Genomic DNA, 22236 nt, shown 5'->3' on the forward strand with positions numbered 1-22236 from the left:
GCCTTGGAAAATGGGTCACTGTGGGCCAGCGACTATACTTCTCTGGTCTGTTTCCTCATCAGTAAAGTGGGTGGAAAAGGAGAGATTGTGAGGCAGTGAACCCTCAGCCACCAGAGGGACACTCCTGGTCAGGGTCTGTGCTGAGCCACATTGGCCAAGCTGTTCACCTGCTTCTCCCTGGGGTCTCGGAGGGCTGGGTCTCACCTGCCTGTTTCCCATGTACCCAGAGCACCCAGAGATGTGGAATGAGCCAGGGGGCAGCCCGAGGCCTGCTGGGTACTCCGCCTCAGTCTACAACCCCCTGGCCTGGACCGTCACCACCATCATCACCCTGACTGTCCACTACCCCAGAGTCAGCGTCACAGACGAAATGGGCCGCCCGGTGCCCGCACAGGTATGGACATGGGACCCTGCAGGAGGCATTTGCAGCTGGCCGCTTGCTGATGATCTGTGTCCCACTTGCACATGCAGAAAGGCCTGGGTCTTAAAGGGGGTTACCAGAGCTGCCCCTGCCACCCACCCACACGTCCTACACGACGTGCCATCTGTGCCTCCTTCCACTGCCTGGAGCTGCCCTGGTCCAGAAGCCCTCCCATCCAGCCTGCCTGGGGAGGAAGCAGAGGGGCTGACATCACCCAGCCACTCCACACTCTCCAACTCCCAGGGCCCTGGTGAGTGGGGCCCAACCCACCAAGGGACATAGATGCAGTTATGGTGTGGAGGGTGGTTCAGGAGCAAGTGGAGGGTCCCTGAGGAGGAAGGGACGGTTGGAGCAGACTGAGCACTTGCTACCCCCGTGCCACCCCACCAAGTGCAGGGCCCCTGGAGAGGCTCTGCTCTCAGCAGGAATTCCTGGAGCTCCTGCCGCCTGTCAGACCCTTTCTAGGTGCAGGAACACTGATAACCAAGGGACAGAATCCCTGCTGTCTGTCAGGGGCTCACATCCTAGTGGGTGGGACAGGGGAGAAGGAAAATAAGACGCGAAGAGCATGTGGCCAGTGGTAGCTGTGGGGGGAAGCGATGCAGGTGCCTGGGCTGGGGCCCCTCTGCCTGGGGTGGCCCGGGGCATGTCCCTGCAGGATCAGGTGAATCGTCTGGGGTAAAGGCCAGGCCAATCCTGGGCTTGCTACTTGCCCCCAGGAGGCCTCCCCGGGGGCTTGGGAACTGCATGCCTCAGCTGCAGAGCAGGCTGGGTGATCCCAGCCCAAGCCCTTTACTCATGGCTCTTGAAAAGGGGTCAGTGAATCAAGGACAAGTTGTTGGGGCAGGAAAAAGATTGATTCACGATGCCTGGAAAAGAGAAGATGGCCAGCTGGCGTGCTCACAAAACCCAGTTCCCCTCAGCAAGTGTCCAGCAAGGCGAGGGGAGGGGCTAAGGACAGGAGAGGACCTCTGGCTGGAGAAGGAGGTGCCTGGGTGGTGGCCTGCTCATCATGAGGGCCTGGAGACCCTGGAAATGTCAGTTACTGCTGCCTTGGTGTCTTCTGCCTTGAAGTGGGGGAGGTCAGTCGCTTTCAGGCGTATGGGCCTGGGCTACCAGACCTGGACGGTGCGCCTTCAGTGAGCACCCGGCACAGGCAGAGCTGAGCAGGAACCTGACCCAGGGTTACGGCCACAAAGGAGGCAGAGCAGCCTGAGGGCAGAGCGGCCAGGCTTTCCCACCCTGTTCCAGCTGCCCACCAGACGCTTCACAGGCCCCAAGTGAAGGGTCAGCACCTTCAGCAAAAGCAGGCTTGGAGCCCTGAGAGGTCACCTAGGCAGCCATTATCATCAGGGGAGATGAATAATGAATAGTTCAACTGTTTGACCTCCAGAATGAGTGATTTGTAAAGTCAGCTAAAAGCAAGCTAAGCCAGGGGGCTTTTCCAGGGGCTCAGAGGACCCCTTCAACACCCCCACCCCAGTCAGTTACCTTGGAGCTGGGCAGAGGCCAGGAGGGTTGACCTGAAAGGAGGTGGTTCTCCGTGGAGACGAGCATGGGGATTGGCCCTTCCCAGGAAGTGGGGGCTGCATCTTGCTGGGACTGAGGACCCCCTTCCCGAGGTAGAGCTGAGGAGTCTTAAACGCTCCCCTGGTGCTGTGGTAGATGGTGGGGACAGGAGTGGGTTTGGGGACATCCGGGCTATTGCCAGGGAGGGTCTGTGGCAGCTCTCACCATGCAGAGGCCACAGGGAAGGGAGAGCAAGAGGCCGAGTCCTTGGAAGAGAACAGGTGGAGCCTGGTGGCCTGGACAGTGGCTGTGGGTGGAGCTAGAAGGGCCACAGCAGGGTGCTGGCTGGGGAAGGCAGAGGGGAGCAGGCAGGGCGGAGGGGTGGCTGTGAGCGCAGCCACAGACTTCCAGGGGAGGCATCTAGCAGGAAGCTGCATGTGTGGGTCTCAGGTTCCAGGACAGGTCAGAGGTCAAGGTCAGATCATCATTCACTCGGCAGATAGAGGACTGAGGAGCTGGGGGATGACCCTGAGTAAGAGAAGCCCCAGGCATCTGAGAGCCAGCCGCCTTCGGCCACCGAAGGATCTCCAGGGGCCAGTATATTTTGTGGTGGTCCCAGGGGATAAAGCCAAAACCAAGGGAGGACAGGGGAGAGCTCAGCATGGTCCAAGAGATGAGAAGACACCACTGCCTCAGGGGGCGGGGAGCACGCCTTCCAGAAGGGGCTAGCCAGGGGTCACCCGTGGAACAAGCATCCTCCCGCCCCGAAGTCCACCTCCACTCCATCCACTGATTGCAGATCCAGAACTCGACAAAGGACCTCTCCGCGTATGACCTGCTTATTCTGAGCATCATCCCGGGACTCAGTTACCGGCACTACAGGGTCATGCCCACTTCAGAGGCCCAGGAGGCTACCACCATGGCCAGCACGCTCCGGTTTAAGCGCAAGCTGAGGAGACACACCAGCCCACAGAGAAGGCGCCTTGTGTCTGTGGTGAACGACTGCTATGCTGTGCTGTTCGACCAGGACACCAACCTGATGCACAGCATCTGGGAGAGGTGAGGCACAGCCATTGCTGGTCTGCAGCAGAAGTGCAGCTAGGGCCCAGACACCGCAGGTCCCCTGGCCCTTTCTGGTGTCTCCATTGGCTCACCTGCCTGAGAGAAGGACCGAATGGCAGTGAGGCCTCTTCCTGCTCTTGTGATCTTTAATTCAAGGAGTATGAGTCTAGGTCAAGGTAAAAAAACGCCTTTCTTATGGCTTCTAATTCCAAACCTGTTACCCAGAGACAAAAAGGGCATTGAGGGAATCACCCTGGGAAAAAAATATGTTCGCATAATCCACTTTTTAAAACTTAGAATCTCTGTTCAGGAAATAGTCACACTCTCTTCAGAACATGAAGTGTGTTGGTCAGGTTTTCATTGCTATGACAAAATACTTGAGAAAAACCACTTAGAGGAGGAAAGACTTGTTTTGGCTCACGAGTCAAAGTCAGAGGCTTTGGTCCATAGTGGGCCAGCTCCATTGCTTTGGGCCTGAGACGAGGCAGAGTATCACAGCGGAAGGGCGTGGCCGAGGAAGGGCACTCAGTTCATGGCAGCCAGTCAGCAGAGAGAGGGGGAAGGGGAGGGACCGGGTACAAGATATAGTCCCCAAAGATGCCCCTCAGGACCCACTCTTCAGCCACATCCCACCTCCTGCAGTTTCCACCACTTCCCAAGAGTCCATGCGTTGACCCGTTGGGTTGGTCCATTAATACGGTTCCAGCCCTCGTGAGCAATCACTTGCCCAGATTCCTGCCTCTGAACATTGCTATATTGGAGACCAAGCCTTGAACACACGAGCCTTTGGGGGACCTTTAAATTCAAACTTCAGCAGGAAGGGACCCCACGCACCTGCTTCATACCCACCACACGTCTGCTCACACCTGGACCCCCCCTTGCCGCCATCATGCTCAGCCCTGTTCTCATCAGCCCCTGACCATTCTTACTTGGAGGGGCATCTGTGCTGGTGAGTGTTGGTGGGGTTCAGGGCGAAGGCTCTGTCAGCAGCTCTCCACTGCCCCTTCCCAGATGTGGGCAGCTGGAGCAGCCGACAGCAGACAGCAGGCAGCAGGGGCGAGGCAGGCGGGGCCCAGCAGGAGTGGAGCAAGGCCAGGCTGGGAGCGGTGGGGTCTGCACATTCCCCACCTCGCGCGGTCCGCCTGCCCCTCTCAGACACCCTCTGCGGTGCAGCCCCACTTGCTGTCCCCTTTGTCCAACCCACAGGTGTCACACACATAGGCCTCCTCCCACCCTTGCATTTTCCAGGACCAGAGCTCACGCCACGCCGTCCTGTGCCTGGCCACCTGTCTCTCCCTTGCTTTTGAACACTGGTGAGCACAGGGGTGTTCTTGTTAGACTCCCGAAGCCCAGCAGCCTAGCCTTGCAGAACCAGCACCTGCCACCTGCTCAGAGGAGGAGCGAGGGAGCTGGGAGGCTCAGAGGAGCTGCTGCAGAGATGGAAGTCATTCCTTTTTCTCCTCTTCATGGGGTCTCAGTGGGACCCTTCTTAGCATGCCTCCTTTTGCTTCCTTTCCCACGCCACAGAAACCCCACAGTGGGCAGAGCCGTGCAGTTCATCCCCTGCCCACGGCAAGGCCAAGCCCAGTTACAAATAACACGCAAGCACGTCATTGATTAGGCTACATGTAGATTTGCAATTAAAATATACATCTGTAAGATCCTGGGACCCCTCCCCACTCTGCCCACATCCTCCATCCTAACCAGAACACCCTAAGGAGTGGGCACGGAATTTGGAGTCAGAGCTCACTTTGAACACCCACTGGCCTACTTCCAAATGCACCATCTTGGGCAAGCAATGGCACATGGCCCAGCCTGTGTGCCTCCATGTGTCTTGGAGTGAAACAGGTTAACAGTTCACGTCCCTGGGTGGGGCCTTGGGGTCAGGAGAATTTAACCAGGTGACAGAAAGCCCTGCATGTGAGATGTGACATGGGGTCAGTAAATATGGTGTCCTGCTGGACAGCTGAGGGTCAGCATGACAGAAATCCCTTCCTGTACTGGCGCTGCTCCCAGACCCTGCTGGCCTCCTGGATGGCCCCCGCCCCACCTCTGTGAAGCTGTGCTCTGAGGCCTGAAGCGCAGCCCACAGAGACCCGCTGGCTCTGGGTGGGGTCTTTACGTGGACCTCACTGTGTCCTGGTGACCACTACACAGCCTCCTCACAGTGGTTCTCCTCGCTCTGGGCTCTTGGCTGCATCTGGATAGGGGCTGTCAGCCTGGCTCCAGACCCTGTGCAGGACAGGGGTGCTGTTTTCTCTTGCTCTCGCTGCAGACAAAGCAACCGGACGGTGCACATGACCCAGGAGTTTCTGGAGTACCACGTTAACGGCGACGTGAAGCGGGGCCCCATCTCTGACAACTACATGTTCACTGCCAACAAGACCGCAGTGCCCGCCTGGAAAGCCGTGGGGATGGAGATCGTGAGGGGCAAGCTGACGACCGAGATCCGGCAGTACTTCTACAGGTGCCTCCCGGCCGGTGCCCACCACTGGGTGCCTGGGAATGCCCATGGACTAGTGATGAGTGAGCGAGAGGCTGTCAGTGCCCAGACCTTGGCATTTGGTGGTTGCAGCATCTCTGGGTGTGCTTTTGCATGTGCCGATCATTTGGCTGGACACAGCTCCGAGCCCAGGAGAGGGGCTCCTAGGGCCAGGCCCACACGGCAGCTCCGTGGCTTCAGGGATCCGGGCTCCTCCCGTTGCATTTCTCAGTGTCCCAGGTGGTGCTGTTGTGCACGCGGCCCTAGGAGGCCCCCCTCTACCCAGCCGCCAGCAGGAAGGAGGGGAGTGGGGGCTCCGCGGCTTTACCTCCCACACCCGCTTCTCCTCCAGGAGCGCCACGGCCCGGGCTCACACCTTCGCGATCCACTCCCGCCTCGCCCACGTGCCTCCAGGCCCGGACAGAGAGCTGCTCTGTCACCGGATAGAGCAGCAGTACCGAGTGGGCCCCCTGGAGCTGAACCGAGAGGCCATCCTGAGGACCAGCAGTGACATAAATAACCAGAAGCTCCTCTATTCAGACAACAATGGCTACCAGATGCAGCGGAGGCCCTACCAGGCCTTTGTGAACAACATCATCGCCCGGGTAACCCTGTTGCCACACGCTGCACCCGTCACGCTCTGCCTGACCCCTTAAGCAGCTGAGGCCTCTGGAGAGAGTTCCTTTAATCCCCCTTGCCCCAGGCCTGCCTACACAGGGGTGAGGGCACAGGCTGCCAGTCAGATTGCGTCTGGATTCTGGTGCTGCCACATATGCATGAGAGATGTTGCTATCTACCTGTTTCCTCTTCTGAAAAATCAGTGCTTTGTCAGTGGGTTGTTTTGAGGGTTGGTGCATTGATGTGTCTTGAGGGCCTGGAGCCATATTAGCTGGGCCACGTGGTTAGGGAGCATCAGGGCAGAGAGCTGAACCCCCGTGCACTGACCTCCAGGTCAAGGCACCTCCCCTGTGTGCTGCTGAGCCATGGGGGCTGGTCGGTGGCCTAGGTCACTTCACCGAGTCTCCCATGGTGCTTACCTTGCAGAATTACTTCCCCATGGTGCAGTCGGCCTTCATTGAGGACAGCAAAAGCAGGCTTGTGCTGCTGTCGGACCGCGCACACGGCATCTCCAGCCAGGGCAACGGGCAGGTGGAGGTAGGAGAGGTGGCCTGTCCTTCCACAGCCCTCAGGGCTGCTCAAGAGCACTCACAGGACAAGGAGGCCCTCTCATCACCCCCTCCCACAGGTCATGCTCCATCGACGGCTGTGGAACAACCTGGCCTGGAACCTGAACTACAACCTCACGCTGAACGACACCTCGATTGTCTACCCAGTGCTCTGGCTCCTGCTGGGGCCCCACTCAGTCACCACTGCACTGCGCCCAAGGATTGCACTGGCCCTGCAGCACAGGCCCGTCGTGCTGGTCAGAGAGCTGGCCAACAGAGGGGTGCCCATTCCTAGTACGCATCACTTCTGTCCCCGAACATGGCATTGGGCCAGCCTGGCCTCGGGAGGGACTCATGCCCTCAGGGATCTGGGCAGCTCAGGGGCAGGAAGGGACCTCAGGGACCGAGGGCAAACAGCGGCCCACTCGAGGTTACCCTGCTGGTAAGCACAAAGCTAGGGCTGGCAGCTGTTCCACTGTACACCTCCCCCTTGTGTCCTCTCCTCCATTGTCTCCTGATGTGTCTGACTGTCTTAATGTGACCCTGTCACCATGTCACTTCAGGCCCTAGGGCCCAGCATTTAAAAGATAGGTTTTGTCTGAGTGTGGGTCTCCAGGTCAGGAACCTGCATGAGGCATGCTCTCCAGGTGAGAGTGCCTCTAGGCCACAGCCTCGCCTGCAAGGCTGTGCTCAACCTCCGCGGAGGATCTGTAGGTTAGCCACCGTGCAGTTCCGTGTCTTCATTAACACAACGGAAGGTGAGAGACGTTAGACAAGGATCATACTGAAGAGGGTCCTTGGATCAGGCTTTAAGAAGTAAAGACCCAGCCACAATCTGGCCCTGTCCTCAGAATCCTGGAACTATTCTCCTGCCCACTCGCACAGGTGTCGATAGGCTGTGCTTGCAAGTGCTTCCTCCTTCAGTTCAAGGCCAGAACCTTCCAGGGCCTCTGCAGTCAGGCGGGCTGTTACCCGCTCTTGCAGCGTGCACTTACTGAGCACCTACGGTGTGCTCCAGGCTGTGGGTAGGTCCGATGCAGCCCTGTCCAGGAGTTTTCTCAGGGCAGGAGGAGGGACGTGCCGTCAGGGCTGCTGCCTTGTGTTTGGAGCACAAGCTGGAGGTCAGGCACCACTCCAGGGACATAGCTGGGGTTCTGTACCTGGAGACAGCAGACACTGAAGGGGCAGCTGCTGGGGCAGAGCCTGGGCAAGCTCCTTAATTAATTCATGGCTTCCTTTCTGGACTACCTCTGACCTGTGCACCCAGCTCTCACTAGTTCCCTTGCTTCCAAGTCCCAGGACAGGGTTCTGATTGCCCTAGCAGTGACGGTGATTCCTGCCTAGGGACGGGGGCCTTTGCTACAGAGGAGATGTGGTGTGCCTGAGGAAGCCCTGTCCTGCCTGCCCCACTCTGGTCTCTGTTGGTGCAAAGGAGAGAATAGCAACTTGAAGTGGCTGAGCCACAGGGGAACGTTCTCTGAGGCCCACATAACCTCAGGAAGGCAGGGGTGTTGTGGGCCTTCAGGCCAGGCGCTGCATGAAGCTATCCCCCAGCCCCTGTCACTGTCTGAGCAGCCTTTGTCCTCCCAGCCGGGACATGCCGTAAAAGCTCCTGGCTGTGCTCAGAGAGCACCTGTTCCCTTGCTCCCGTGGTAGTCTGCTTTCCATCACGGCAACAAAATCCCTGAGAAAATCAATTTCAAGGAGAAAAGGTCATCTTGGCTCTGGTTTCAGAGGTTCTAGTCCCTGGTTGCTTGTCCCTGTTGCTTTTGGGCAGCACAACACATAATGTCTGGAGGCTGAGGTGGAGGATGTCAGCTCACCTCATGGAGGCTGGGAAATAGAAGAGGGGCTGGGGTTCAGCATCCCCATCAAGGGCCTGCTGCAGTGAGTTCCCTCCCTCCCTCCCAAGAGCACAAGCTGGTGACCAGGCCTTCAACACATGGCCTTTGGGGACATACAGGTTCCACAGCACCACCCCGATTCCCATCTCAAGTGCAGCTGGCCCACTTCTGATGGTCCTGCTCGGGTGAGGTGGCCCAGGCCTGGACCAGTCTGTGAGGCCTGGGGTACAAAGCTGGCAGCTTGAGTGGCCTCCAGGCAGCGCAGACAGCAGGACAGGGAGGAACTGGCTTCCCAGACCTGGAGTAGAAGGCAGAGCTGCCTGGAGCTCTCCGGACTCAGTCTCGTCTGTCTGAACGGCAGGGCTAGGGACCCTGAAGAGCCGCCCTGAGCTCTGTGGCCCCAGCATTTGGGTTTGAGGGAGGACCTGCGGGAGCACGGGCAAGGCGTGGAGAAGCCGGGGCGCCAGGACCAGCAGGCCGGCTGACCGGCGTGGGCCCACACGGGGGAGGGGGGGTGGTGAGTGCTGGGCTGAGAGGGCCAGGGGAACGCCACGGGGGAGTTGTGAATGCCTGGAGGAGGAGCTGGTCCTGAGACCCCCTCCTCTTTCTCTGCCTGCCTGCAGGATCTGCCCCAAAGCTGCCAGGACCCCTGGAGCAGGAGGCTGTGACACTGCCCCCAAACCTGCACCTGCAGATCCTGAGCATCCCTGGCTGGAACTACAGCACAGTCCACGCCAGGCACATGCGCAATCTTCAGAAAGGTGAGGCAGCCACCAGCGGGTGCAGACCCACTCTTCTCCAAGACTGCCAGGCCCCTCAGCCCATCGCCAGACAGAGGCTCACCTCAGACTCTCACCGCTCTGTGGGGTCACTGGTCCCTTATCTGGGGCGAGACCCACAGAGACAGCTATCCTCATCCTGCCCAACCCTCAGGGCTACACAGGATCCATCTTCCAGAAAGTGGCCAGGTCCCAAAATGGTGTGGCTGGTCCTGGCCTGGAGCCCATTTGCCCAGCTTGCTGGGTGACTCTGGCCATTCCCCACCTGTCTGAAGGCCTTGGTCCATCCCCATTTGCTATTTGAGGGAACCAGGTAGCTGCAACTGCCTGTAAAGTGGGCTCCTACAGCACCCCGCTGTCCAGGGCAGGAGGTGGGGGTTGCTGTATGACTCTGGAACTCAGATTCTTAGCCGCTGCACCAAGAGCATACGTAAAAGCCATTTTACAAACTTCTTAGATTTGGGGCAGCCATTCCTACAGGCATGTCTAAAACCCAGCAAGCTCTGAGCCCCGAGATGAGCTTTGTCGGATCTCAATACCTCAGCTCCAACTCAAAGTCTGACTCAGCAGCAGGGTGGCCGCAGGGCTTGGCTCCATGAGCCGGGGTCTCTTAGTCAGCTGGGCCCTCTTCCCAGGGCCTTGGACTCAGGCTTGACCTGAGCCTTGCTCCTCTCATCTGCAAGACATGAGCGTCAGCAAGAGAGCCTCCCTGTGGGGGGCGGCCAGGGTGGACTCGAGATCCCTGGACGCTGCGGCGAACAAGACCACCGTATCAGTCAGGGTGACCAGGTAGTGCTGTGGTAGCAAGGAGCCCCCAGCTCTCCTGACTTGGTGCAGCATGAATTCATTGCTTCCCCATGTTCCATGGGGGTCAGTGGAAGGCCCTTCTCACTGACATAGAGGTATTATTATAGCACCTGCCTCCTCATCACTGTGGTGGGAAAAGTGACAGCTTGCTCCCACCACTCTGGGTGGTGTGGCTGCACCTTGCCTCAGGGGTAGGGCAGGAAAGGATGGCAGCACGTGAGGACAGCCCAGTGATGACCTCAGTGGGAATGAGGACGCTGGCCTCCGCCCCTGAGTGACAGCCAGGAGACCTGGATTGGCTCAGGCTGGCCTGGAGTCCTCCCTTCCCTGCACTCCAGCTGCATGGCCCTGGGCAAGGGGCTGCTCTCCGAGCCTTGGCTGCTTCTGTGAAGTGGGGACCAAGCTGCTACCTCTCAGGGAGGCTTGAGGATGTGGAATCAGTCAAGTGTGAAGCACCTGGGACAGACGAGGGCCTTGAGGTTGGCTACTGGGGGTCCTCACTGCCACCTCTGTGCTTAAAGGCCACCAAAGGGAGGCCCAAGCAGACCTGCATCGTGTCCTGCTACGGCTACACCACCTGTATGAGGTGGGGGAGGACCCAGCCCTGTCTCAGCCAGTGACTGTGGATCTGAAGGTAACTGCCCCCTTGCCCTTCCCCTCAGACCACTGTGGCAGGCCTCCCCAGGAAAGTCTTAGGCCCTGAGTGAGGACCCCCATGGGCTCACCCCACCTGCTCCTCCCTGAAGGCCTCTGGGCTTTGTCAGTTATCCTAGCAGGTCGTCCGTCGCTTCCTTACATGATCTTTTACAGCACAGACACCATCTGCATAATCAGAAACCAAGCAGATGGTGGCAGACTTCCTTTGAAGATGACCTAGAGGGTCCAGGGGTGACCACCCCCCAGCCTCTCCCCTCGTCTGTCAGGCCAAAAGGCTGTGGAGAGGTTCTGCAGCAAGGATGTGTGCCCGAGCACCTGGCGCCCGAAGACTCCCAGTCCACACGGGCACCACCTGCCCCTCCCAGGCTGATGATCCCTGCCTTGCAGAGTCAAGAGCTGAAGCAGGCGTGTCTAGCAAGGCACGGCCACCCCTACTGCTGCTCTGGCTCTCTACTCTGCTCCAATCTGGAATGTCTGTGGGGCCAACCTCTCACTCTGCTCCTGTCCCTGCAGGCCATACTGAGGGGGCTGGGGCCCGTGGTAGTGGTCAAGGAGCGCTCACTCACAGGGACCTGGGATGCACATTCGCTGCAGCGCTGGAGCTGGAGGACGAAGACTGGCCACCAGAGAGGTGTGGGAACCCCTGCCTTAGTTCCATCTAGGTCCCTGCCAGGCTCGGGAGCTGGACAGACCCGTGCAGATCCAGCCATCTGCCCTCGTGACTGGGGGGCCTCAAGGGCCCTTTCCCCTCTGAATCTGCAGCCTCCCTGATCTACCAGAATAGGTCAAGAAAGGCTTGGATCAGTCTCCACATGCAGGCACACACATGAGCGTGTGTGTGAAAGAGAGAGAGAGAGAGAAACGCACACATACACAGACTGCGTGTCCTGGGCAAGAGCCCCGAGCTCCTGAGTGTGCCCCAGGGGTTCTGCCAGAGTTGACCCTGTTGTCGTGGCCATTCTGTGCCCCACTCTGCTTCCCAGTAGCTCCCGCGGGCCAGGCAGCTTTGTGCCTCTGACTTTGCCATCTCTTCCCCCCACCTTAGAAGGCGCCTGTCCTTGCTTTCTGACAACCCCTGCTGGCCTCCCCCCTCCCCCGGCTGGGCGGTGGCTCTGCTGCTCTCTTGGTCCCAAGTGCTTCCTCTGTCCTGGGCATCTCCTCTTGTCCACTGTACACAGCATGGTGCCACATGCAGAGTGGACATTGAGTCTTTGGTGGGGAGGATGGGTTCGCCCCCCAGTGGCCAGGTTCCACCAGACGGCCCCAGTTAGAAAGCCTGCGGGCGCTGAGTACAACACCCTGTGGGGAAACCTGCCCACAGGTCAGGACCAGCCTGATGACACACTCCACTGTGGGCCACGCCTCAGGAGAGGGAGAGGTGGGGAGACCCACTGTGTGAGGACAGGCAGGCACAGGCAGCCAAGGACCATTGTCACCATGTGAGCCACCACAGATGCAGGCAGCCGCAGGTTGTGGGGGAGTCTAGGAAGAAGTGCCGGGCTGGACACACTCTGTGCTCCCCCAGGCCCTTTCACCTCTCCCTCAAGACTGAAAAAAGGCTCCACGGTCACTGTCCACCCCAAGGAGATCCGCACGTTCTTCATCGATTTTCAGCAGCAGTGAGGTAGATGGCCCTGGTTGCACGACGGCCCAGCCCGGACTTCCTGTGATGGAGCAGGCCCACAGAAGAGCGGTGAACAGGGCCTGGGGTCGGGGAACGAGCTGTGAGCCCACAGGCTGGCGGCAGAAAATGGTCCCATCTGGGATTTTCTCTCTTATTTTTTTTAATAAAATTTATATTACAAAGTCAGTTCTCCCTCCAGTGCTCAAGCCAGCCCCTGCCTCTCATTCACACACGAAGGATGTTTTCTTTCTTTCTTTTAATTTCTTTTGTTTTTTAAATAACCTTTATTTAAAAAAAAAAAAAAAAAAAAAGGTTGCATGCATTATAGGAAATGGAAAATCCCAAAGAACAAAGTCATCCACATGCACGAGTGGCTTACAGCTGCGTGTCCTTCCAGGCCCAACACACACCACGTGCGGTTTCATGTGGTCAAGCTGGCAGTGCATGTCTTGCCTCCCTACAATGTGAATATTTACCAACTCAACATACCAAAGCTACAGATTTTGATAACCAAGAATACGCTTTGCAAATTCAGTCCAGGGAAAAAAATGTAATCTTGCCTTTCTCAGGAACAAAAATTTACAAAAGACAAAAAATGGCAAAGACCTTGAGATAAAAGGACTGGCAGAGCTACAGTGACATACTGCATGGCATCACACTCCACTGAAGATGAGGTGCACATCAGGGCACAGGAGGCGCAGTTTCAAGGAAGTTCACTGCTTCATCTACACTGTTGACATGTCAGCAAGGTCGGTGCCACTGACCTGCTTGACATCCCAGAGTGCAGCCAGAGCGCTGCCCACAGGGCCAGGGTGGACCTCAGGGGCAGAGCACTCACCTGGCTGGGTGCCACCCCAGCACCAAAGAAGAAGAAAAAAAGTAAACCCGGACACACCTGCGCACACCTCTCCCTGGGCATGTCCTTCCACCCTCTGGTGCTGCCCACTGAACAAGTCCTGACGCGGGCTGCCCAGAGCTGGCCAAACAATTCCATATCCGAGGCATATCTCTTCCATCAACCGTGACAGATATGTACAAATCAGCTAACCCACTCGCTCACTTTTTACCACGTGTCAGTGCAGGACATCCACAAAACCTAGATGCTTCAAAATAAAGAACCACCTGGGTCCACAACAATCACAGGTAGTTTATATCAAAGCACCAGACCTTCGGGTACAATCTAAAACCAGCTGTGAGCTGCAGAGGTCCCAGCAAGGACCCCTCCACACCTTGCCCTGCTCCCCTTTGACCATTCGTTCCAGCCATGGAGCATGGCACTAGTCTAGCTCCCAGAGGCAGTTGACAAGGCCACTTCCAGGAGACAGCCCTTCCTAACAACCAACCTAAGGACCTTTGTACAGGGATTACGTCACCACCTCTACTTTAAGCATACCTGGGGCATCACGACTTATTTATGCTTGAGTACCACATTGACAGATGGCTAGACCATTGCGGGCCTCTGCATCCTGCCCCCTGCTCCGCCGACCACCACCCAGGACGGCCCACTCTCCAGCACCTCAGAGAGTTCACAATTCCCAGTGCAACACTCCTGTAAAACCACAGAACACCTGCAAAGGGGCTTGACGTAGCCCACTTCCACCACGCGCTGTGGCCTTCTCAACATTTAGAAAGACCACAGGCTTCCACTGGGGCCATGGGTGTCCCGCTGGGCAGAGGTACAGAATAAACTGCACACGCAGCGAGGTTGTAATCTGAAGTGGCTTCTGCGAAGGAGCACTCCCTCCTGGGTCAGCCAGTGGCTGGGTGCGGGCGTCTGTGATGCTTACGGGGTTCTAACAAGCTCCCTCGGGTGCACAAGTGAGTTCAGGAAGAGCCCTGGGCTCTGAACACACAGTGCTCTTGGTGTGCTGTCATGCACTGGCCGTTTCCTGAACATCTAGAAGGACCAGACACACTCATCCCTTATTACAGTGTTCACAGCAAAGCAAAGCAGCACAGGACACGGAGGGCTGCTCCTCCCGCCAGCCACGGATATCAGGCTCCTTGGGCCTCTTCTCCCAGACCCACGCACAAATGAGGGGGCATGGCCATTTTCCCCCAAACGATGTTTCCTGTGAATTTTAGCAAGATATCTACAAAATATGTTGTTACTGCCTCTGCTTTTAAGAGGTGCCAGGCACTTCAGAACACTAGAAAGATCAGATGATTGAAAGGAGTACCCAGCTCTGTCAATCACACATATGGCAGTGAAGAACAGCTCGCACACCGTGCTCACAGGAGAATGTCCTCTGGGTATGACGGGCACAGGCCCTTCTCTTTATTCGCAGGCCTTCTAATGCGTGCGGCTCCTGGTGTGGCCTCCAAAGGAGGTCAGATGGATCCATTTCACTTCCATGGGGTTGGAGGGGTAGCCTGGTGGTAGAGCCCGACATGCACAAAGCCCGGGGTTGTTATCCCTAGCACCAAAAAAAATTGTTGGAGAATGCCGTCGAAGTGGGCTGGGTTGCCTGTCACTAGAAAATGTTAACGAAGTTCAGAGGACAGCATGAAACCAAACTCCATTTCTAGGCAGACTGCGATTAAGTCAGAAATCAGTAAAGCACGAACGTCGCCGAGGCGGGGGAGGAGGACGTTCGAGAGCGCGAGGAAGGGAGGCGGGCCGGCCCGAGGGGACCGCGCAGCCCCCAGCCGAGCCGCCGCCCCACCGCCCGCCTGACACGTGCCACCGCGCTGCGGAGCGCGACCCGAAGCCGCCCGGGAGGGGACGAGCACCAAGGGGAACCTGAGCAAAGGCACGGGCAGCCGGGAGGACGCCAAGCGCGTGGATGAAACGTGCGGAAACAGCCTTTGGGACCTTGTGGAGCAGCGTGAGAAGGAGAGCGGGCTGAGCTCCGAGGAGCTCTGCCCCGTGCACGGACGGTGCTTTTGCTAAGCGTGGAGACGCTCCGCGAGGTTGTCACCGCGCAGCTCACGAACGAGGCGCGAGCAGACGTACCAGATTCGCGGAATAACAACCTTCAAACACCACACCAAGCGTGGAATGGTCATCACACAGCTATGGTGACGACTGGAGACATACTGATGTATATGGACCGCGTGTATGTGCAACAGAAGAACCTAGAGAATGTCTGCAATTTGGGATTGATTATTTTTGGAGATAAGTTGGGGGTCGTCTTCGGCAAACACATGACCTATTGCACATGACCGCAAGAGGGCGGAAAGGAGAAGTGGTAGACAGGCGCAGTAAGAAATGCTTGCCAGATGCTAATGAGTTTAGGTCTTGAGGGAAGACCTGGCTATGAAGAAGATTTTGAGGCTCCGTTTTTGGAAATGTCTGCAGAATTTTTTAAGATGGATTGCCAGGAATTTTTAGCAGAAAACAGTGCTTCAGTATATATAAAGGAAGCAAAAGCTAGAATTAATGAAGAAATAGACGTGTGATGCACTCACTGCCTTGGCAAATTAACCGAAGAGCCCATGGTAAAGGTAGTTGAGAGAGAACTCATTTCCAAGCACATGAAGACTATAGTAAAAATGGAGAATTCTGGGCTAGTACGTATGTAGAAAAATGGAAAGACAGAAGACCTTGCTTGCATGTACAAGTTATTTTAGTCGTGTGCCAAATGGTTTGAAGATGATGTGTGAATGTATGAGTTCTTACTTTCAGGAGCAAGGTAGAGCCCTTGTTTCTGAAGAAGGAGAAGGAAAGAATCCAGTTGACTATATTCAAGGCTTATTGGACCTGAAGAGTAGATTTGATCGCTTCCTTCAGGAATCATTCGATAATGACAGGCTCTTTAAACAGACCATTGCTGGTGATTTAGAGTATTTTCTCAACCTCAACTCCAGGTCTCCTGAATACCTCTCATTATTTATTGATGATAAGCTGAAAAAGGGAGTCAAACAGCTAAGAGAACAAGAAGTAGAAACAGTATTGGATAAGGCAGTGGTCCTTTTTAGGTTTACGCAAGAAAAAGATGTATTTGAACGTTATTATAAACAACACCTGGCACGGAGAGTTCTCACAAATAAAAGTGTTTCTGATGACTCTGGAAAAAAATATGATATCTAAATTAAAGACTGAATGTGGATGTCAGTTCACTTCAAAACTGGAAGGAATGTTCAGGGACATGAGCGTCTCAAACACAACAATGGATGAATTCAGGCAACATCTACGGGCAACTGGGGTATCTGTAGGTGGTGTTGATCTCACAGTCCGGGTGCTTACGACTGGATATTGGCCCACTCAGTCAGCCACACCAAAGTGCAACATCCCACCAGCACCAAGACGTGCTTTTGAGATATTTGAGAGGTTCTACTTAGCCAAGCACAGTGGTTGACAGTTTGCGCTCTAGCATCATGGGCTCTGCAGATCTCAATGCCACCTTTTATGGTCCAGTTAAAAAGGAAGATGGATCTGAAGTTGGTGTTGAAGGTGCACAAGTAACGGGCTCAAATACATGGAAGCATATATTGCAAGTTTCCACTTTCCAGATGACCACATGAATGCTCTTTGATAAAAGAGAAAAGTACACATTTGAGGAAATTCAACGACAGACAGATATCCCTGAAAGAAAGCTGGCAAGAGCCCTGCAGTCCCTCGCCTGTGGCAAACCAACACAGTGGGTTCTTACAAAAGAGCCCAAGTCAAAGGAAGTAGAAAATGGTCACATATTTTCAGTTATTGATCAGTTCACATCCAAACTACAGAGAGTCAAGATTCAAACAGTTGCTGCCAAACAAGGTGAATCAAACTCAGAAAGAAACAAGGCAGAAAGTAGATGATGACAGAAAACATGAGATAGAAGCTGCTACAGTGCGGTCATAAAATCTAGAAAGAAGGTGCAGCACGATGTTTTAGCAGCAAAGGTGACTCAGCAATTAAAGTCCAATTACTAAGAAACGCATTGAAGGACGTATTGAGAGAGAATATTTGGCACGAACACCTAAGGATCGCAAACTATACACATATGTAGCATAAAATGTGTTCAGAAATTTGATTTATTCTTGGACTGTACTCATCACATCTTTTAAATCATTAATATTAAGACGACCATCTCATATTAAATTACAGTACGTGTTCTAGACCATTCAGATCGAGCCTCTATTCCCTTTGAGAGTTTTCAACATCAGTTGATTGAGCTGCAGGCTTTACAACATTTATCCCTGTAGATCACCTTTACAGTTCCTCGGGAAAATGTGAATGTGCTGCATTTTGTTTTCAATACCGTATAAAAACAGGAAAAAATAAAACAAAACTTTAGAAAATAAAAAAAAAGAGCATAAACAGCTCTCAGGTGGTTGAAAAACATTTTTAAAAGTTCTAATAATTTATGGATAAAAAATTACCATGGGAATAAGTGCACCTAGAAATAAATAATAATGAAAATGCAAAAACAAATGTAGGGTGAGGGGATTGGGGATACATCTCAGGGTCCAGCACTTGTCCAGCATGTGTGAGGCCCTGGGTTCCATCCCTAGTACCATGAAAGAAAACAAAAAAGGAAAAGGAAATGTTGTGTGATACAGCTGAAGTCATACCTGATGAGAACCTGAGATCTTAAATGTTAATCAGAAACAACAGCATTCATGAGTTTCACCGGAGAAGTCAAATAAACCAAATAAAGTAAGAAAGAAGGAGATATTAAAGAACAGAAACCACTAACAGAGAAAATAAAGAAATGCTGGCGATCTGGTCCCTACTGAACATCGGCCACCTGGTATTTTATGCCCAGCATGAAAGTACCTGGCTGAGGGGACCCACCTCATCTCATCCCAGAGAAGAGGCAACGTTTCTCAGTTCACTGGCAGGGTGTGAGCCATCTGCCCCTCATCCCGCTTTAAATCAGCTTTCTATTTTAGAGTAGGTTTAGGTTTGCAGCAAAACCAAGCCGCAAGCACAGAGTTCCTACACCACCACCGACATCTCTGAGCAGAGCACAGCATTTGTACAATCAATGAAACTATGCTGCCACACCCTTGTCACCCAGCCTTGCCTTCACCTTAGGGTTCACTCTTGGTGGTACACATTCTGTGGGTTCAGACACGTGTCCACCACGATAGTCTTGTACACAGTAGTTTCACTGCCCTGAGCATCCTCCATGCTCTGCCTGGACATCCTTTCCTCCAGGAGCAACCACTGAGCTTCCTGCTGTCTCGATAGTATTTGGAATCATACGTATCGGCTTCCTTTACTTAGGTGCACTGAAGTTTCCTCAATATCATTCATGGCTTGATAACTGATTTCCTTTTAGCACTGAATAATATTCCAATATCTGGAATAAAGGTTATCCATTCACCTGCTAAAGGCCACTTGCTTCTGAGTTGGGCAGTTATGAATAAAGCTGGCATAAACATCTATGTACAAGTTTTTGTCAGAACAAACCAGCTCAACCCAGTTGAAAAAATATCACAGTGTGACTGCAGAATCACATAGTAAGAGTCTCTTTAGTTTTAAAAAGAAACTACCAGTCCTGGGGATGTAGCTCAGTGGTAAAGCACTTGCCAAGCTGGTATGGGTCTCTGGTTCAATTTCCGGCACACAAAATGATAATAATAAACTACCACACTGTCTTTGGGTGTGCCTGTGCCATCTTGCGTTCCTACCAGCAAGGAATAAGAGTTTCTGTTGAGCCACATCCTCACCAGTGTTGAGTGTTGTTAATATTTCTCATTTTGACTATGTTAATAAGTGTGTAATGGGATCTCATGGTCATCTGGGCCATTAATTCTTATTTTTTAGAAAATTGAGACAGGTGCTACTGACACATGAAGAAAGCCCAGGGCCTGGGGTTGTGGCTCAGCAGTAAGGTACTTGCCTAGTATATGTGAGACATATACTATATGTCTCAGCACCATATAAAAATAAATAAAGGTATTGTGTCCATTCACAACTAAAAATTAAAAAAAGAAAGAAAGAAAGCCCAAAAGCTGGATTTTTACAAGAGCAACAAAAGTGTAACGAATTTGAAGCCAGGCGTGGTGGCACTGCCCTGTAATCCCAGTGACTCTGGAGGCTGAGGCAAGAGGATTCCAAGTTCCCCATCAGCGTCGGAAAGGCCCTCAACTTCTCAGCAAGACACTGGAACCACAAAAAAAATAGGGCTGGGGACGTGGCTCAGTGATAGAGCACCCCTGGATTCAACCTCCAGGAACCCCAGGACCGTCCCCGCTCAAAAACAAAACAAAACAAAATCTGACAAAGGCCTAAAGAAAAGAGATGCACTTCACACGTGTGTGCTTTCTGCGTGCAAAGTACTGTCATGACTTTTAGCCCCCAGCTGTGCTGCACTCAGAACTGCAACTTCATCTGTTAACTGGAGAGCCAGCCAAGCTCGGAAGCCGGATTCCTCAGCTCCCATCGCTGCTGGGGGTCCTGGTCAAAACACCAGCTAGGTCACAGTTCACGTGTGGCTCTGTGTTGCCGAAGCGAGGCCGAAGCGGGGCAGCCGCGGAAGGGCGCCCCGCTGGGCGAGGGTGCGGGTCGGCGGGGAGAAAAGACCCCCAGGCGCAGACTGCAAGCCCCGGGGAGACCCAGGCGCACTTCAACGGCCGAGTCCAGGAGGAAGGGGCCCCGAGCGTCCAGTACAGGAAAACCGCGTTTTCACTGTAAACTTCCGCGCCAGAGAAACGCGGCCGCAGGCGGACCCGGCAGAAGCCCACACCTGCAGGACTGGACAGAACGGGGCGGAGCTCGGGTGAGGCAAGCGGGAGGAGGGCTGCGTGCGTGCTCGTGCGTGCTCGTGCGTGCCGGCTAGCGCGCGGCCGCGGCGGGGCTCGCCACGCCCCTTTGCGGACGTGCGCGCCCCCGCACCTCGCAGCGTGACCGTAAAGCGAGGCGTGGCCGAGTCGTGAAAGGGGACGCAACGCGCAGAGCGCTGGTTGACGGCCAGGACTCCATTTTGTTCGCCGCCTCTCGCTCTCGAGTCGCCGTTTCCGTGGCTGCTCTGAGGGGAAAAGTTTTAAAAGGGCCAAAGTTGCACAGCCCGCCCTGCGGCTGCGTGGCTGAGCGCCGCGAGCGTCCACCTTGCCCCCGCAGACGTCGGCAGCGCGGCCCGAGCGCGAGATGCGGCCCCTGGACGTGGTGGAGCTGGCCGAGCCCGAGGAGGTGGAGGTGCTGGAGCCCGAGGAGGACTTCGAGCAGTTCCTGCTGCCGGTCATCAACGAGATGCGCGAGGACATCGCGGCGCTGACCCGCGAGCGCGGCCGGGCGCAGGCGCGCAACCGCGGCAAGCTGTGGGAGATGGACAATATGCTCATCCAGATCAAGACGCAGGTGGAGGCCTCGGAGGAGAGCGCGCTGAACCACCTGCAGGGCGCGGACGGCGGCGCGGCGCCCAGGGCGGCCCCGCGCTGCGAGAAGGCGGAGGAGAAGGCCAAGGAGCTGGCCAAGATGGCAGAGATGCTGGTGGCGCTGGTGCGGCGGATAGAGAAGGGCGAGTCGGCGTGACGCGCGGTGAGCGGCGCGGCCACGTGGGCGCGGTGGGGAGGCCGCCCTGGGCGCGGGGGGCGGGCCCCGCGGGGGGCGTCCGCCGGCCGCTTTGTGCGCCCCTCCCTGACGCGTCTCTCCCGTCTGTGCTGCAGGTTTCCGGCCAGCGGTTCGGTCCGGAGATGGAGACTGGCTGACACCCTGGAGAAGCTGAAACCAGAGCGCCTTCTGTTGCCCCTTTCCTCTGTCCACACTGTCCTCACTCACACTACGTTTCCGCCGGTCTGTGGTTGATGACCTCAATATGAGTTTTGATCGTTATTTGTTTTTGTTTGGGGAAGTAACTTTTGTTTGGAAAAAGCTCTCGCATACAGGAATTAGGCTAGATGGTGAGCTCCTGCGGCAGTCACGTTTGTTCCTGGGCTTTGGTGGTTGTTTCTAAATGTCGAGGTGCTTTGCTCTTTCTAGTGTGACCTGATAGCTCCCTGGAACTGTGGGTCTGTGTGCGACGCATGAGACCCAGTGGAGTTCTCCAGACGGGAGGTGCTGAAGGAGCCGCCTGGACTCCAGAAGACCACTCCATGCAGCAACTGCTGAAGAAGGGACCGGACTTGAACTGGGAGTGCCCACGGGCCTGATCTGGCTAGGACTGATGAATCTGGAGAACGGGTGAAGGATAGCATTGTTTGTATTGGGGGACTTTAATTTCTGTGTGAGACCAAAGGCAGAGAGATGTATTTTGTTCAAAGTTTAAATTTTATGTGGTACACTATCTAGATGTAACCTGTCTCGTGGGTTTGTGTGAACAACCCAACTCAATTCTATTTGCCATGGAACCTAGAGTAGGAGGTGAGATCTCAGTTTTCTGTATGGGTTGATGTAATACCTTTATGTATTTTAGGGAATTCTGGACATAAAATGAAAGATATTTGCAAAGACCCTTCAGGGGCTGGGAAGGAAAGCCTGGAACTTTCTGCATTGGACTGAACTGGACAGGGAAGAGGCATCTTCAAGGTTCATATGTTGTCCAGCTGTTAGTTTATTTGAGTAGCAGGCCTGGTAAATATTTGAGGTCAAAACCCTACCATGTTTAAAAAAAACAAACAACCTTACCATGTTAATAAAAGTGTTCATTTGCTTGAAAAGAGAGTACCTAGAAACTTCTTAACGAATTTTTTTTCTTTAAAAATTAAGTCTTTTTTCTTGACTGTCCTCGTTCCTGATTGGGGGCGAGCATCCTATGGTCTTCTAGGCTCTCAGCGAGCTGCGGGTCAAAGGGAGGTTCAGTTGTGTGCTCTTAGGGACCAGGGTGAGGAAAAACACAGATGGCTCTTGGTGTAGGAAGGCGCTTCATGTAATCCTGTGGTCCAGGCTGTAGTCTTTGCACTGGGAATGTAGTGATAAAATATAGTGGAGTGGGACTGATGTACAGCGTGATAATGGATCGTCATCCCCCCTCCTTCAGAAGTGAAGGACTGATTCTCTTAGCTGTTCAA

At 54.8% G+C, this 22236-nt stretch overlaps 2 protein-coding genes and 1 pseudogene across 3 annotated transcripts in view; all 3 read left to right on the forward strand.

Annotated features, from left to right (window-relative positions):
* MAN2B2 (mannosidase alpha class 2B member 2) overlaps nucleotides 1–12537 on the forward strand; it is a 36434-nt gene extending 23897 nt beyond the window's left edge. The window contains exons 10-19 of the mRNA XM_079153625.1: nucleotides 228–394; nucleotides 2730–2989; nucleotides 5268–5459; nucleotides 5827–6079; nucleotides 6519–6629; nucleotides 6721–6934; nucleotides 9108–9245; nucleotides 10592–10704; nucleotides 11241–11358; nucleotides 12253–12537. Coding sequence (XP_079009751.1) covers nucleotides 228–394; nucleotides 2730–2989; nucleotides 5268–5459; nucleotides 5827–6079; nucleotides 6519–6629; nucleotides 6721–6934; nucleotides 9108–9245; nucleotides 10592–10704; nucleotides 11241–11358; nucleotides 12253–12350 — 1664 coding nt within the window. The 3' untranslated portion in view covers nucleotides 12351–12537. The remainder of the gene's footprint in view (nucleotides 1–227; nucleotides 395–2729; nucleotides 2990–5267; nucleotides 5460–5826; nucleotides 6080–6518; nucleotides 6630–6720; nucleotides 6935–9107; nucleotides 9246–10591; nucleotides 10705–11240; nucleotides 11359–12252) is intronic.
* Nucleotides 12538–14005: 1468 nt separating this feature from the next.
* On the forward strand, nucleotides 14006–18315 carry LOC306669295 (cullin-3-like; annotated as a pseudogene). The gene is made up of 2 exons: nucleotides 14006–14027; nucleotides 15188–18315. The product of its transcript is annotated as a cullin-3-like (transcript).
* Nucleotides 18316–20197: 1882 nt separating this feature from the next.
* Nucleotides 20198–21929, forward strand: MRFAP1 (Morf4 family associated protein 1). The gene is made up of 2 exons (XM_079153630.1): nucleotides 20198–20767; nucleotides 20896–21929. Exon 1 carries the CDS (start codon nucleotides 20378–20380, stop codon nucleotides 20759–20761), a length of 384 nt encoding a protein of 127 aa, XP_079009756.1. The 5' UTR covers nucleotides 20198–20377; the 3' UTR covers nucleotides 20762–20767; nucleotides 20896–21929.
* Nucleotides 21930–22236: the final 307 nt, after the last annotated feature.

The sequence above is a fragment of the Sciurus vulgaris genome, assembly GCF_902686455.1.
Source record: "Sciurus vulgaris genome assembly, chromosome: 9".
In the NCBI taxonomy this organism is placed as follows: Eukaryota; Metazoa; Chordata; class Mammalia; order Rodentia; family Sciuridae; genus Sciurus; species Sciurus vulgaris.

Bases quoted from the DNA above. Each gene is read 5' to 3' on its own strand.
- MRFAP1 (XM_079153630.1), top strand. From the start codon at position 20,378: ATGCGGCCCCTGGACGTGGTGGAGCTGGCCGAGCCCGAGGAGGTGGAG.